Source organism: Acanthisitta chloris, unplaced genomic scaffold (genome assembly GCF_000695815.1).
Source record: "Acanthisitta chloris isolate BGI_N310 unplaced genomic scaffold, ASM69581v1 scaffold8539, whole genome shotgun sequence".
Classification (NCBI taxonomy): Eukaryota; Metazoa; Chordata; class Aves; order Passeriformes; family Acanthisittidae; genus Acanthisitta; species Acanthisitta chloris.
In genome coordinates, this window is record NW_008690783.1 from 88,245 (window position 1) to 103,881 (window position 15,637).

At 38.7% G+C, this 15,637-nt stretch overlaps 1 protein-coding gene across 1 annotated transcript in view; it reads right to left on the bottom strand.

Moving 5' to 3' along the window:
- Positions 1-4,652: 4,652 nt before the first annotated feature.
- Positions 4,653-15,637, bottom strand: part of RAD51B (RAD51 paralog B) — a gene marked incomplete at its 3' end in the record, with an annotated part of 16,496 nt that continues 5,511 nt past the window's right edge. The window contains exons 4-6 of the mRNA XM_009081955.1: positions 10,160-10,296; positions 6,014-6,133; positions 4,653-4,836 (exon numbers count right to left, since the gene is read on the bottom strand). Coding sequence (XP_009080203.1) covers positions 4,653-4,836; positions 6,014-6,133; positions 10,160-10,296 — 441 coding nt within the window. The remainder of the gene's footprint in view (positions 4,837-6,013; positions 6,134-10,159; positions 10,297-15,637) is intronic.

Here is a 15,637-nt window from a genome sequence, read left to right on the forward strand (position 1 = left end):
TGTTTTAACTGTCATGCTGCTCCCTAGAGAAACATACAAACTTCATGAAAAAAAAGCACAAAAGCCACTCAAATGGAAGGGAGGACGAGAGAAACAAAGCAAGTAGCAGCCCCAGACTGAAAGAAGAATTACATTATCACATAAACCTCAAGCCTGCACAGCAAGCAGATAGCCAGGAGTCCAGTGTGACTATGTAGAAATATAAAGATGCTATTAGCAGTTGGGAAGGGTGTTCAAGTTCACATACATACACAAACCCAAAATATGCTTGAAACTTGAGTGACAAGACACTATACACAAATATCAGTAGCTTAACAGAAAAGAATCCATTCTTTCCACTGAATTCTCATCACTAGGAACAGCTCAAAACACATCTGGCCTAGACAGAGCTAGTAAAATTCTGACAACTCAGTTCCAGAATGTTTTATTCTGATAAGGTGAGCTCCTCATTAAAGAAACAGATGTTTCCATGTAGTATAACACGTGAGAGAGTTCTCTTTATACAGAACACAAAAATAGAACCAGTTCTTTAAGTTTTGCAAGAAAAGCTTATCTCGTCCGAAATTTAAACAATTTGCAAAAATAACTCTGTTTCTGTAATGCTGCTATCAAGCCTACTTTTTAATAGCGAAGTATAAAAACAAAGCTTTTATTTTAGCAGTTTACAGTCCAGATACAGACAAATTCATCTGAAAGTCTAACGTAACCCCAGTTTTGGAAAAGTCAGCACACGGTGTTGTTACATACTGTAACAACAAACTGACCAGTCATTTTTTCCAAATTCTCTACTTATTCGTTACCAGTTCAAAGGGAACTGGCATCTAAACAACCCTTGTTCAGAAATCTTTCACTCTGGAATCTGTTTAGCACTCCACAAACTAGTATTTTTAAATATCAGAACAGCAATAGCAAAGGTGCAGAGATGGTGGCAAGAACCATCTCTGCAGAAACAGAATAAAACAGAATCAAGAAAAAGGCCAAATGGGAATACTTGCTTATGAACAAAGAAAATCAACAGTTTGAATATTCCCTCTGTGCCAACAGGAGCACTTCAATCTTGAGCCACTTTACGTCAGAAAGCTGAGATGGTACAATCAAACACACTTAACCAAATGCAGCAGAAAAGGCACTAGAGATGTCAAGTAATTTGTGCATTATAGACTGATTTTGAGAAGAAAAAACTTAACCTAAAACCAAATATAAATTTAGCTAAACATTTGGCTTTTTATAGTAAATTAAAATGTTGGGTATAAAGTTTACAGAGCACAATATGTCGCTTTTTGAGAAACAACTTATGTTTTCCTAATGTCCATAGATAAGAAAAAGAAAAAAAAAAAGTTTTGCTTTTCTTCATACTTCACAAACAACAAAAAAAAACATTAAGTCAAGCAAAAAATTACAATCACACACAACTTTCACCACTTTGTTCAGTGGCTAAGATGGTGCCATTCAATTAGTATGTTTATTATTTTTTTCTCATCTCAAAAGAGGGATTAAGGTTCCATTTAGAACAACTTGTTTACATTTCACACTGATAAAGGATGTCAATTTTACTTTCCAATGAGCATCTACATATTGTTCCTGGACACAGTAGAAGTGGTTTCTCGTTAGAAATGACCCATCCTCACAGCACCCTCTCAGCAAACAGCTCTGCTATTCCCATTTGACAAACTGCACATAGAGGTGCAGAGAGGTTACTGAACAATGACCATCAGTTTTGTGGCAATTAAGGTCAGCTTTTTTCCAAATACCTCATACCATATAGAGCTACTTGCATTCAAAACAGCTCCCCTTGAGCTTAGTAAAAGTGATGAATGTTAGTCACTTTTACACATCAAACTTCATAACCTGATACCATGAACACACAATTATAAACAGCTAGAGGGTTTATAACATGAACAGAAAGAACTGCATTTAAACATATGAACTCTGGCAAAACATGGTAGTACAAGGTGTCGCCAAAGTCAATTGTGTTTGAACCCATTTCCTTTTTAGAAACCTATGCAGTGATAAGCAGCTATTTATATTTAGTAATGCATTCCAGCAACGAATTAGTCCAGTAAGAACACATCCCTTCTTTGAAGTCTGAACTTGCTTAACTCTGCTTCCAACCACAGAGCTGTGGTACACCTTTGTCAGCTAAAGAGAAAGCTGCTTTTATCACATACCTCTTTGCCAAGTAGGAACACACTGACTAATGAAGAAGCCCATAACATTTCCTTAGCTCAGCTAAACACATCAAGCACCTTGCACCTTCATCACTAAGACTACCCTCCCCTATTCTCCCAGTCATTGTCAGGGCTGCTCTTTGGAAGCTTATTTTCCACCATCCTCCCTGGACAGTAAACACCAGATGTACTGCTCCAGTAACAGTTATAGCTGACACCTCCTTATTTCCAATTCCCTTGCTCAACTACTCAAAGTTTTTCACCAGACCTTTAGCTATAGCCAAAAGGATTGGCTTCAAGTTCAAAACCTACTAGCCAGCAACTCCAAATCTTTTTCAGCCTCAAACTAAGCCCCCCTACTTGTTGCCCAACTCACATGGCACTGATTCTGCCATGCAGCATTACATATTCATTCATGTGTCCAATTTATTAAGATATCTAAATCACTTTGCAAGCTTACAAATGTTCTTAGTCTCAAATTTATATTTATGACTTTCTAGTAAGTAAAAACACCTGAAATAATTCCACCACAGTTACTTGCAGTGAGAACCTTGGATACTCTGTAAGCTCAAGCAGCAGAGGTTAAGGCAATGTGTGCATCAGCAGACTGATTCGTAGTATGTGCCAACACTAGCAGATACATAACACAGCCCAACATCAGATTCTGCACGTTAGTCATACACAGCCTTGCCCAGGGATCCATGCTTGCAAGTACCCAAATCTCTAGTCAAGGCCCTCCCAGAATTCTGAACTAATAGGACTTACAAAACAAACTGTAGTAACTCCAGAAACAACCACAAGCCATGTTTGTTAACAATGATGATCAACGAAAAGAGAGTTGTAATTTCATTGAGCAAATTGATAAATCTGATTTAAAAATAGAAAAGCTTTCCAATCTGTGTATGCACATGTAATTACATGGATCTTTTAAGATTTTATTTGAAAGGTAAGACCTCTCATGGACCAATTCAAAAAGACAAAGGCTGTGACCAGAGCACAAGTTCCTGCCCAAAATCTCAGAACTCCTTACCCAAGTATTCCCAGTGAGAAACAATGACAGACCAGCACATCAGGTACTGCAAATGTCTCAAAGCAAACATGTCAGCTCTAACATAATGGAAACCTTTCAAAGTTAAAGCTTTATTTTCTTCTTAGACAGAAGAATTAGGATCACAGTCTTTGGCTACTCCATATTGTCCAATTCTAAGATCTAAGTGCATATCAACACTGTTTCTCTGACTAAGCAGGACAGCAGCCTCAACTGTCAGAGGTCCAAATCTAGCTCAGCTTCACCATCTCAGTGAAGGTGGAGGGAGGAGCAGGGGCCATCTAAAGGAGAAGAAAATAGAGAAAGAGCGAAAAATAGTACCTTCTTACAAAATTTCTCCTCGTTTTCAAAGGACTGCATCATATTTTCTCAAAATATCAGCATGTATATACTTACACACAATTCTTTCCTGGCTTTTTAAAGCACTGTAAACATTACTGAGTACACTGACTAGGACACTATTTTTTGTACCTGAACTTTAAAGGCACTTACACAGGGTTTGATCTTCCCCATCAAAAGTCTTTAGGAGTCACATAGCAGAAGGAAATCCATCCCTCTTAAGCTACATCAGCCAGTTCCACACCTATTTCTGGTATCAGAGTTTTTGTGACCTCAGGAGAGTCAGAGTGAAGAGGCCCCACCACACTTACTCACATACTTGCAATAGTTTCTCTCTTACACTGGAGTGATGAGTAGGTTACCCATACCAGGAAATACTTTCACAGGTTGAGTTTTAATGATACCTTTTGCTATGATCCTCTGTGGATCATATAACAAACACACACAAAAACACATTTATACAGTTTACATCTTCTAAAGCACTTTTCGATTGAGTCTGTCCAGTCCTGCACTGCATCCATGTTTTCCTTTGTATTTTATGGGCAATTACACTGACAAGGATTTGCTGAGCTGTTGCCTTTCCTTCTGTGTAAATCAGCATAGAACAGCTACAAAAGGAATTTATGCTGTTCCAGAGCATAAGGCCTTCTGAGATTCTGTTAACTCAAGTACAAAGGACAGAGGCAGAAAAAGATCTTCACCAAGACAGAGTATGCACCTGTTAGAGTGACACTGCAGTAAAAGGGAACCATCAGGGTAAACAGTATTTAATGGCAACAAAATAAAATATAGGAAAAAACCCCCAACCCAAAACAGAGCACTGAAACACAGCTGGAGAATCTTGTAAAATCTTATTTGAAGGCCTAAATTTAAAAGACAATAAAAACAACTTAAAATTAAAAAAAAACCCTCACAAAAAGCCACCAAGCAGAACAGATACTGCTCCTCCATTTCCCAAATATTTTCCAGCAGGTACTGGCTTGAAGATACCTGCTAGAATAATTTTCTGGTTTTCATCTTCCTGTCATTTTCATTCTTTTCAAACTTTATTACTTGACCCTGTAAGGCAAAAACTTTAGAAAGGAGGAAGAACTTACTGGTATTGAAAACTCCTCTGCCAAATACTTCAACGCTGATGCTCCTTTAGCCAAAAAGTTACTTCTCTCTGCCAGATTGCCTTGGAGTTTTGTGTCAAACTCCTTTCTGACAACTGAAGCAACAGAGTCAATTATTATGAGCTTAACTTTCTTTGAAATAATTTCTTCTTCCAAAGACATAATCCTAAAAATAAAAAAAACTAAAGTGACTGACAGAATTATTTACACAATAGAACCATTTTATAACCCTGAAATTCTTTAAGTAAAAGGTTTACTTTAATAAGCTGAAACTCAGCCCCTCTTTTTCCCTCCTTACATACTACCTCCACCAACATCTGCATGTATTGAAGACAGGAATCTAAGGCTCAGTGGGCCACAAACCCCCAGACAGAACCTCTCCAAAAGAGAGGTTTGGAAGAACCACTAGCTAGCACCGCTGTGCTGTACAACCCCGAATGGCAGATGGCAAGTAAAGTGCACATCAACACTTTGCCCTTCTGCCCAGAGCAGACACATCCCATTGCCAACACCAGAATCTGAGGTGTGTATGTATGTGGAAGGATGCTAGGAAGAAATTCTTTACTCAGAGGGTAGTGAGGCACTGGCACGGGTTGCCCAGAGTAGCTGTGGGTGCCCATCCCTGGAAGTGTTCAAGGCCAGGTTGGATGGGGCCCTAAGCACCCTGGTCTAGAGGGTGGCATCCCTGCCCATGGTGGTGGGATCATTCCATGTTTCTATAATATGCTATAGCTGTTCTCTGATACAGCTGCACTAGAAAAAAAAACACTATTCTTAGAATAATTCTCTCATTAACATTAAATACACAAGATGATGCTAAAATATAACTCATTTTCATTGCAAAATGTGTTCACAAATTAATATAAGGTAACAACACGACAACGTAACACTGCCAACAACAGCATTCAGGCTGATGACTGTTAAAATGATTCCTCCCTCCCACTGCTGGAAGGGTCCCCATCTCCCTGAAAGTAAACAGTGCTTTGAATGAACAAACTCCTGTTTCATGAAAACATAACTCTTACACCACGGTCTCTCCATAATCCAAGAGAAGACATCTCTCCTGAAGCCCATTAAAAGCTTACAGAGAGAAGATCATACAGAAATTGTCTATCAGAAATTAAAAAACAGCAACTGTATTAATCATATGCTACGAAATGACAAGAGCAATGTAGATCTTTGTGTAGCTGTTTTACTTTGCTGGAGACCATGCTGTTATCAACATGAAAAAGTCTCAAATAAATTAATTGCTCTTCATAAAATCTCAATATAAACCCAGTATTGTTATAGACAACCCAGTCAAAATGGTCTCTCTTTTTTTTGTAAACTCTGGAAAAGGATACCTCTTCAGTACACTGCTACATGTCAGCTCTCGATACAGGTGAATGCTACGGGTCATGCACAACAGCTTTTCATCCGAGTTGAAATAACTAGGGAATCTGTTTCCTGCTATCTCAATCAACCTATAACAAAGAAAAAACACAACAGAAGGCATAACACTGCAATAGGAATAATGTAGGATAATAAGGCATCCAGTATTCACAAACCAAACACAGCACTACCTGAATGATAAGCAGATAGCAAGTAATAATGGAAATCTCTTTCAAAGGGAAAGCACACTATCAGTCAGACTGAAACACCAGAAGTCTGAACAGTTAGGTTCTCTTCCCAGTGATCATGAGTCAGTGATACACCAGAAAAAGACAATGTGTCTGTACACAAAGAAAGGGCTTATCTCCTCTGGAAGGGAACTGCAAAATTTAGTTACTGAATGCAAAGTTCTTCTACTTTTATACAAGAAGTTCTACTCAATGCCAAAACATTGTCCTAATTATAATGCCTAAATACTATTTTCATTTAAACAAAATTATTCTCCAGCTCAAAACCATCTTCCTTTTCACCTTTATCTTGCAGTGAAATCAAAGTGGACCTCCTGTCACCAGAGAATTTAACAAGCTGATAAGGAACAGAAGATCCATTAGAAGATCCAGCCCACATGGAAGCAGAATTGCAAAGGACAGAGCCCAGTTCGACTGTAAGTACTCATGCAAGCAGTACATGTATGGAAAGCATGCCTGACAAAGTGAAAATCTGGTCACAGACAATCTCTCCGTAAAAGCATGAACGAGGCCATTTCCATGGGAGACTCTCACTGAAACTGTTTCTGTTTTGCCAGTTACCTATTTATAAAAAGGGTTTATAAAACAATACACTTTTTAGAACACAGCAAAAAACCCAAAAAGCAAACAGCATCATGCCACAAAGCGACGGAGGCTCCAATGGAACATCAATCCATTCCGATACCACAGGTACAACTGGCAAAACTTCGTATGACAAAATGACTAAACAGTTTAAATTGCTGCATTTACTGACAGAACTCCATGTGGGATTCCATGATTAAATGCTATGCATTGCCTTATTAGCAAATTCATAACCCTTCAAAACCTGGAATTACAATTGCTAAGCATACCACTATGGAAATGTATCAGATAACTGGTGATATCAAAAGAAGTCAGAGGAAGGTGGATATTTATTATTTGCTGCCAAAATACTTTCATATTCAGAAATTATGTCTTAAAAAAAATCTCACACATATGTACAAGTTAAATGATATTTTATTCACAAAATTATTGAGGACACTAAATGCTGTACACTTTAGAAGTGCTAACCGCCTACAAACTCCTCAGAAGTCACTGGAAAGAAGTTCCACTCCTCTGGTGACAAGGCAATTTTATCTAGGTCCTTAGATGATCCAAGAACTTAACTTTGAAGCTCAGTTACAATCTGAGCATCGAACATTTTCCACAAGTAAGATTTTATTTTTTAATAACAGAAAATACTTAATTGTGTGTATTTCAAGCAGACATATCCCAGGTCATATCGTTTGAGAAGAGTGGCATCTAGTGGATGATACTTGTGGGCACAACACAGTGAGGGTCACAACTTAGTCTTGAGGCTTTTGATTTAGGCCCCTTTTATTAAGGCTCATAATGTTAAAACTGTTTTAGAAAACAAAAAATTAAAACCCATTTTATTTGGTTTAAAAATACTGAGCTTGAATGTTAATATACCTACCCTGAGCAAGCAATTCCATTACAATAGCCTGTATCTCACTCACTAGGTACATTACTCATTACATCTAAACTTGTCCTGCAGAACTTCCAGAGACAGAATCTCATTTGCCCACCTGCACAATTAATTAATCACATAGACCATTTGGGCAATAGTGACCTGCCACCCAATGATCAGCACGAAAGGAGATTTCACTGTGCTTTTTAACAGACATGGATGTTGCAAAGGATATCATTATACAGACTGACCTAAAATGACACGTGAAGATCTTGCTGAGATCACAGCACTATCCACAGAGCTCCATGCAGGTTCAAAGTTCATTGATATCTAAACCCCGTTTGTCCTGATAAGACCAAAGACTGCTCAGAACATGTTTTCTGCAATCAGGGCAGAAGCCCATGGGATTCATAACTATTTTGTTCTCAGCTTTCATTGACAGAAACTGCTATCTAGTGTTTTTCACAAGCAGCAAATATAAGAAGTGAAAAATGCCAACCTAATAAATTTCTTGCAGACTTTCTAAATACATCTGATATGTTTTCAATTAGTAGCTGGAATAGCTGGCTACTACAAAACTGATGACAACAATTTTGATCTCCAGATTTACTACAGTCCTTTCATCTACCTGTCCTGGCGTCCATATTCAGGCCAAGCAGAATGACAGACACCATTTGCACTGGTACAGCTTTCTCTCACACAAGAGAAAAGGATGTAAGTTACAGAAACCTGTGGCATATCTCAGAAGACCAGCCTCAATTCTCAGCATTTGCTGTTAGACTGAACTAAACTGTCATAGAGTCGTTGTGCTTGGAAAACTTTAAGACCATCAAGTCCAAGGATGCACCTAGCACTACCACTGCAAACCCTAAACTGCATCACCCAGAAATCATGTTAGAGAATAAGCAAAAACACTCTGAACGTTTGTGGAAGCAAAAAGCTCCCTTTCCTGAAATTAGACCTGCCAGGCAGAATGACAAAAGACATGTGTCTTTCACCAAAAGAAATAAAATTAGCCAGCTTTATGCAGCATTACAGCCAGTATGACTGCTACAACTTAGCAACTCTCAGCCCTAAAAAGCAGCAGAGATACAAACACTCTTCTCAGGCTTTCTGCAGAGGCTTTTGAGAGTTAATCAAAACCAGTGCCAGCTAAATCTCTCCATTATGTCCTTTAAATTAAGTTGCTATTAAATGCCTTCTTATCTGAAGTGTTTAGACAACAAAACCAAAGTATCTTCCACTTGCCAACTATTAATAATACATGATTACAGAATTGTAAGAAATTTCAGCTTGGAAAGAGAACTCAGGAGATTTCCAGGCCAACATCCTGTTCAAAGGAGTACCAGATACAAATTCAGAACAAGTTAGTTGAGTCTATTTTGGAAGCCTCTGGGGATGGAGGCAGCACCACCTCTCTAGGCAACCTTTTGTCACCATAAAGACAGTCAGGAATTGCAAAGTTTTTCCATATATCAGAACAGAAATGGATTACAATGTATGCCAGCTGCCTCCCTGCCACACACCACTGTACCATCTTCTTCGTGTCCTCGTCATTGGCAAGGGAAAGCAGCTGTTAGATCCCCCCAAAGCCTTCTCTCCTCTAGACTGAGCCAGTCCTCAGTCTCTCCACAAATGCCAAGTGCTCCAGCTCCCAACCATCTTGGTAGTCCTCTGCTGAACTGCGTGTAGTCCATCATATCTTAATACTGAGACCCCCAAACTGGACACAGGATCTAGGTGCAGCCTAGCACATACAAAGTAGAAGGAGATATGTACCTCCCTCACTCTGCTGGTTCGGCTCCTCTGGGATTGGAAAAAAAAATGTATAAGATATAGCCAGTCTGCTGAAATTGTGTTTAGATATAATTTCCAACTGAGCAACACTAAATATGATTTAATACATAAATATTCTCATCGTTAATAACGTTATTTTCACATTTCCTTTCTACATCCTGTTCTGTTCAGGAGTTTCATTTTCATGTTCACCTGCTTTCCTTTTCTTTAGCATTCACTTCTAAGCAACAAGTCTTAACTCACTCATTACATTCTACCCTTTTTTAGTACTTACATTTCAGGGATCTGAAATAAAACTTAAGTGGTGTGTAAGAAGGAATCACCATACTTTGCAGAGCCGTTGCTTGAAGCCTTTTTTTTCTTTAATATATTACACCTCAAACTTTTGTGAAAATAACTTGACAAAAAAACAAGGTTAGAACTGGAATCTGCAACATCACACAAATTAGGAAGGTGAGCAAACCATTCTATTAAATTAATTTCATCAACTATGGAATAACTGCATATATCAGAGGAATATTTAGTATCTACCGCAGGTATTTATAAATGCTTAATTATTGCTCAGAAAACAATTGAAGTTTCCAAGATTAAAGGTGCTAAAGAAGTTGTAAGTTGCATCTTACCTTTCAGCACTGAAGGCAGACTCTGTGTCAATGTATATAACAGCTCCATCTAGTCCTCCCATGCTTACAGGCAGTGTAGCCAGAACACTCAACATAATACAAAATTGAGTTTTGCCACAACCTGGTGGGCTAGTTATCTGGAAGAAAAAATTATTAGTAGCAAACAAGAAATGTCACATCCATTTCACCATAATTGTACTTTCTGCAGTTACTTTTGGATCTGTGCCTTGCAGACAAACTCATCCACTGAAGAATGAACAGTTTTTCAGGCAGCATTATGGTTTTACTTTATTTCTTTGACATCATTACTACCTTTCCAATTTGAGGTCCCCTACTCTCTCCCTCATCTCACAAGATCTTTTCTAGACACACCTAGTTCTCTTCCATCTCTGTCTCTGTCTCACCTTCTAAAATAGAGCAGAATTAGAAGATTCACACTTGGCATTCACGTGTTATCAACAGCCTTTAGAGCTGAAAGCAAAAGTCCAGAGCTAATGAGCTCACAGACGCCAATGACTGCTTAGGAATCATCACTACCTTGGTTAAACCAGGTTTCCTTTGGAAATCACAAGGACAATTGCTTATATCCTGTATAGACTGAATGTTCAATATGAAACACATATAGATATATATGACAGATTCTATCTGCCCCAGAGACTACACTCTGCAATGCAGCATGTGCTTCATCATTGGTGTTAACTCCCTATTACCATATTTCAGCACCAACCCCATTCAATGATCCAGACCAGGCTGGCACTTCTGAGCCTTCACCCATGGTCGCCACAAGCCTCCTGCAGTTTGGCAGCACTCAAAGACAGAAGGCTCAACTTGTGTGAAAAGGTTCCAGTACACTATTGATTGAAGAGAAAAATCACAAGGATCCAAAGAACACATTGTTTGGTGAGAGCACCAGTTTCTGAGAGTAATGTTTTTCTACTAGAGATGGAAGAGTCCTGTTCTTTATCCAGTGCAGATCCTGCAGAGATTGTAAATGAATGCTGGGCTCTGTGTTCAGATAATCACAAGTCCATTACTACTACAGTGGGTCTTTTAATCCAATATCACACTGTCACTGCTTCTGGGAAGGAAGACGATGAAATCCTAAATACTAAGCTGAAAAACCAGCAAATACCAAGTCAAAGGGACTTCAGGCACCAAAACCAGTGATGGGTTCATTCTGATGCTGTTAGGAACTAACTAAAAATGCAAGGTTAAAGTAAGCCTTCTCCAGGTAATCTAAACTGCGAAACCGAAGCACAGCTCCCCAGAACACCTAGTACTGCCGAAACAGGGGCTTAAATACAGAGCTGCTGTTTCAGAACAAAAAAGAAACCTTACAACAGAGACACTCAAACTGATTTTTGACCCTACACGCACAATAGTTTGGTCTTTAGTGCAAACACCCTCTCACCACAAGATACTACAAGATATGGTTTTGTTTTAAGTAGCAGCAGCATGACCTGAAGCACAGAAAATTTACAGGGAAACACTGAAGCTACAGCTAACAGTTGGTTAAAATACCTTTAATTACATTTCTCTTTAAACAAGGCCTGAAAGCCAAACCATACCAGTCAATCTACTTGAAGTTTTAATGCAAGGGAAGCATTAGATGATTTTTGTTTAGAGGCACACACTGCATTTGGTGAACTGCAGATCAAGAATCTGTCATATTTATGCAATTATGTGTCCTCCAGCCAGCGTAGTTAAATTACAAAATATCCTGTCAACGATAGCTGCTACACTTTAATATGAATCCAAAGCATATACAAAAAAATGCAGAGGCAATACACATTCCTTAGACTGTGACAGTCAAGAAACCTCACCAGTTGTTTCTAGTTAAAAAGAAAACTTGAAATGAATGAGGGAGGGCATCAATCCAGTTGTTAAATTAAAATGTTTGGACAACCATGAGGACACCTCATAAAAACATTTGTAGCTCAGCCTTGCCTGGGAGGTGCACTGGAATCAACATTCATTTCAGTGGCTGATGCAGGAGCTAATTCAGCAGAGATGCTATTAAAATGACTGAGGATATGAGCATCACTTCAGAGAAAGAGAAGGAACCTTGCAATACAAGCTAGTACAAGAAAGCAAGCCAATGCAGCAGGACAGCATTTCTATTCCCAAATACAACAATACTTCATCTTTTATCAACATTCCTTTAAAAGGTATTAAAACTGGCTTTTAAATACTCCACAGTGAACTACTTCTAAAAACTAGCACATTTTACTGTAGTTACCACCGCTTCAGCATGTGTTTTGAACAATAAAACCCAAGTTAAAATTCCTCTAATATAATTTAAATAGAATGTCTGCAAAAAGTTTGTTTGGTTTGTTTTACTCTAAATTTGCTCTGGAAAAAAAATCACCCAGATAGAATGTGAAGACTACAACTGTTTTTAATTTAACTCTGCCTAATAAAATATACTTTTATTTTTTAATAAGCTATATATTATTTTCCCTGGCACATCTGTAGGGTTTGGATGAAGTCAAAAGGAGCTAATTCTTATTTGGCTAGATTAAACTCTTCAATATTCACAAAGTAATGACATTAATTTTTCCTCATACAAGTAGGCCAAAAGCTCTGACATCTGACCACAGAATTTCAGCTATGATTCAATTTCCAACTTAGAACCTAATAGTGGTTTGGAATAAAAAATGGACCAAGACAGTGTAACACAAATCCAATCCCTGTGGCACTCAAAAAGCAAGCAGCTTTGGATGTAGAAGATACCACCAAAAGTCCTAATCCCGTGGTTCACTGTGCTGCTTTCAGCTGGGATGGAGTTAATTTCTTCTCAGTAGCTGGTACAGTGCTGTGTTTTGGATTTGGAATATGAGTAATGTTGATAACACACCGATGTTTTGGTTTCTGCTAGGTTGTGTTTATCTCAAATCAGGGATGTTTTCTTTCTTGTGTCTCATGCTCTGCCCATGAAAAGGTACACAAAGAAACTGAGAGGGAGCATAGCCCGGACAGGTGACCTGAACTAGACAAAGTGACATTGCACACCATAGAACATCATGCCCAGTATATAAACTGGGGGGGAATTACATGGATGGAGGCTGACGTGGGTTCAGGAACAAGACCTGGCATCAATCTGCAGGTGGTGAGCAACTGTACTGTGCATCACTCGTTTTGTTTTGTTGGGGTTTGGGTTGGGGTTTTTTTTCTTTTTATTATCCATTAGTATTTTAGCTGATTTTGTTCTCAATTATTAAACGGTTTTTATCTCAACCTATATATTTAACTTTTGTTTCTCCTCCCCATTCCACCCGGGCAGGGGAAGCAGGGAGGAGCAAGTGTGAGCAGCTGTGTGGTTCTTGGCTGCTGCCTGGGGTTAAACCACAACACTCATGTACTCAATTTCCAAGTTTCCAGCCACCCTCACTGCTGGGTAAAGTAACAGGAAGACACGGATTTAGCCACACCAGTCAGGAAGTAAATGCCACACCCAGCATACTTTTGAGAAAACCTCTCTCAGACTCAGAATATCTGTCAAGTACAAAAATACCAAAAGACCATTTATTTGGCAGCTATGCTCCAGCAGACTGCAAAACAGCAAATTTAAATTATTAAATTCCAAAAATCACTTGAATCCAAAATAAAGACCTGAAAGTGTTCACAAGCTGCAGTGGAGCATGAAAGCAGCAGCACAGACACCTGATAGCTTTCTATTAAAATTTCATCTGTCGTGATGAAGAACACTCACAGTGCTGCCAACCTTTTAAACTACTTCAGATCTCATGACTTTTGCAGAAATGCTTTTCAAAATCTCCACAACCAGGTTTTAAATGAGAGAATCAGTTTCTGCACAGTTAATTGTTCTCTGCCTTTATGTTTGCTGAGAAATCCCTAATACATGCCCTAATCACTTCCTATGTTTAATACCAAAAAGGCAAATATAAAGCAATACACTGGGTTTTTAAGAAACCTTTCATCTCTTGAGTTACACATCTAATTTCTGGAGCCTACCTCGTTCTCTCTATAATATTTCTGACCAAATACTTACTAGGTATAAGTATTGTCAACCAAGCCAAAGGTACAAGTGGAAGGACACTGCACCTGCAGTTCTGACCTCATCCACCGCGTGTCTTGTACAGATACCAACACCAGTGTCCCTCGGTGAGATCCCCATTGAAGGGACCTGCTTTAGGCAGGCTTTGCATTTTAAACCAAAATGTGTTAGAATACAAGAAAACTTAGCATTCAAAAGCTTTTTTCAGAAGAAAACTGAGAGTGCTACACCTTTCCTGGTGTAGTGTTTTTCATTTACAAACAGATAAAAGTTCAACCTATCTTGAATATATGAATTCCCCTCAAATAACTTGAAATACGAAGATTCATAGGGAATATGGCCAGTCTTAACACCAACAGTTTCCCAGATTTTCTCCCATCTAGAGACAGATATTTTAAGGAAACACTATGGGGAAAATATTGAGTATTTTGACAATGCCAAGAAGTAGTACAAAATATATAGCTCTGGAAAATAAAGCATTTGCATTAACCTCCTGTAGAACATTATTTTATACTGCCTCAGGAAAATTCTATGTGACATCCATACTTTGATATCACCTGCTTGCAGAGCTTAGTTTCAAATCGAATTTAAAACAAAACAACACAAAATTTACAAGTCAAAAGTTAGCTAAACTCCACTAAAACTCCCAGCATGTCAACTACTGCCTTTCCCAGATCTCCCTCTGGAGCAATGCCAAAAACATGGCATCTGCAAGCCTGAAATCTATCAGTGCTCCAGAGCTAGTCTACCTGGGCTCTAGGCAATAGCATGTCAGACTGCACTTATAGCTGAATGAGAGCTCCACTTTTAATTAAGAACAAACACAAATATTCATGACACTGTTCTCAGCAGCCTTGCAAATCAACCGTGTGGTTCTTCCAACCCAAAAGCATCTCATTCACTATGTTGTTTTTTTTCAGAGGAGAAAAAATATTCCAGGATCCTTTACTGCAAACTTTTACACTCAGCCACAGCACTGAGCTGCCGCGGCTCCCTAAGCCATAGTACTATGATATTTATTTATTTAAAAATTAGGGTTAGGGTTAGGTTATCTGGGTTGACCTATAAAAGGGCAACACCTTTGTTTTGGGCTGCACTCATGAGCCACTCACAGGCTCAAGGACAAGTCGTCCTGTCACTGAAAAGACACATCTCTACTCCACTTCTCTCTCCTACCTGCACAGCAGTGGCTCATATTTCAACTAAAGAAGCACAATTCAGCACATAAGCATGTAAACAGCCATTCTCTGACTCCAGTGAGAAGTTAGTGGACCACATGGAAATCCTGGCAAGTCAGACCCTAGGCTGCAATCAAGCAGCATCCCTTTTCAAACATGGGCTGGTTTATGTCATCAGTTGGCTGCATGAACAAAAATCCGTAAGATAAGACATCATAGTACACCTAGTGCAGTCACTGCTTTGCTGATAAAAATGTTTTTAGAAACCAAAAACTCATCTCC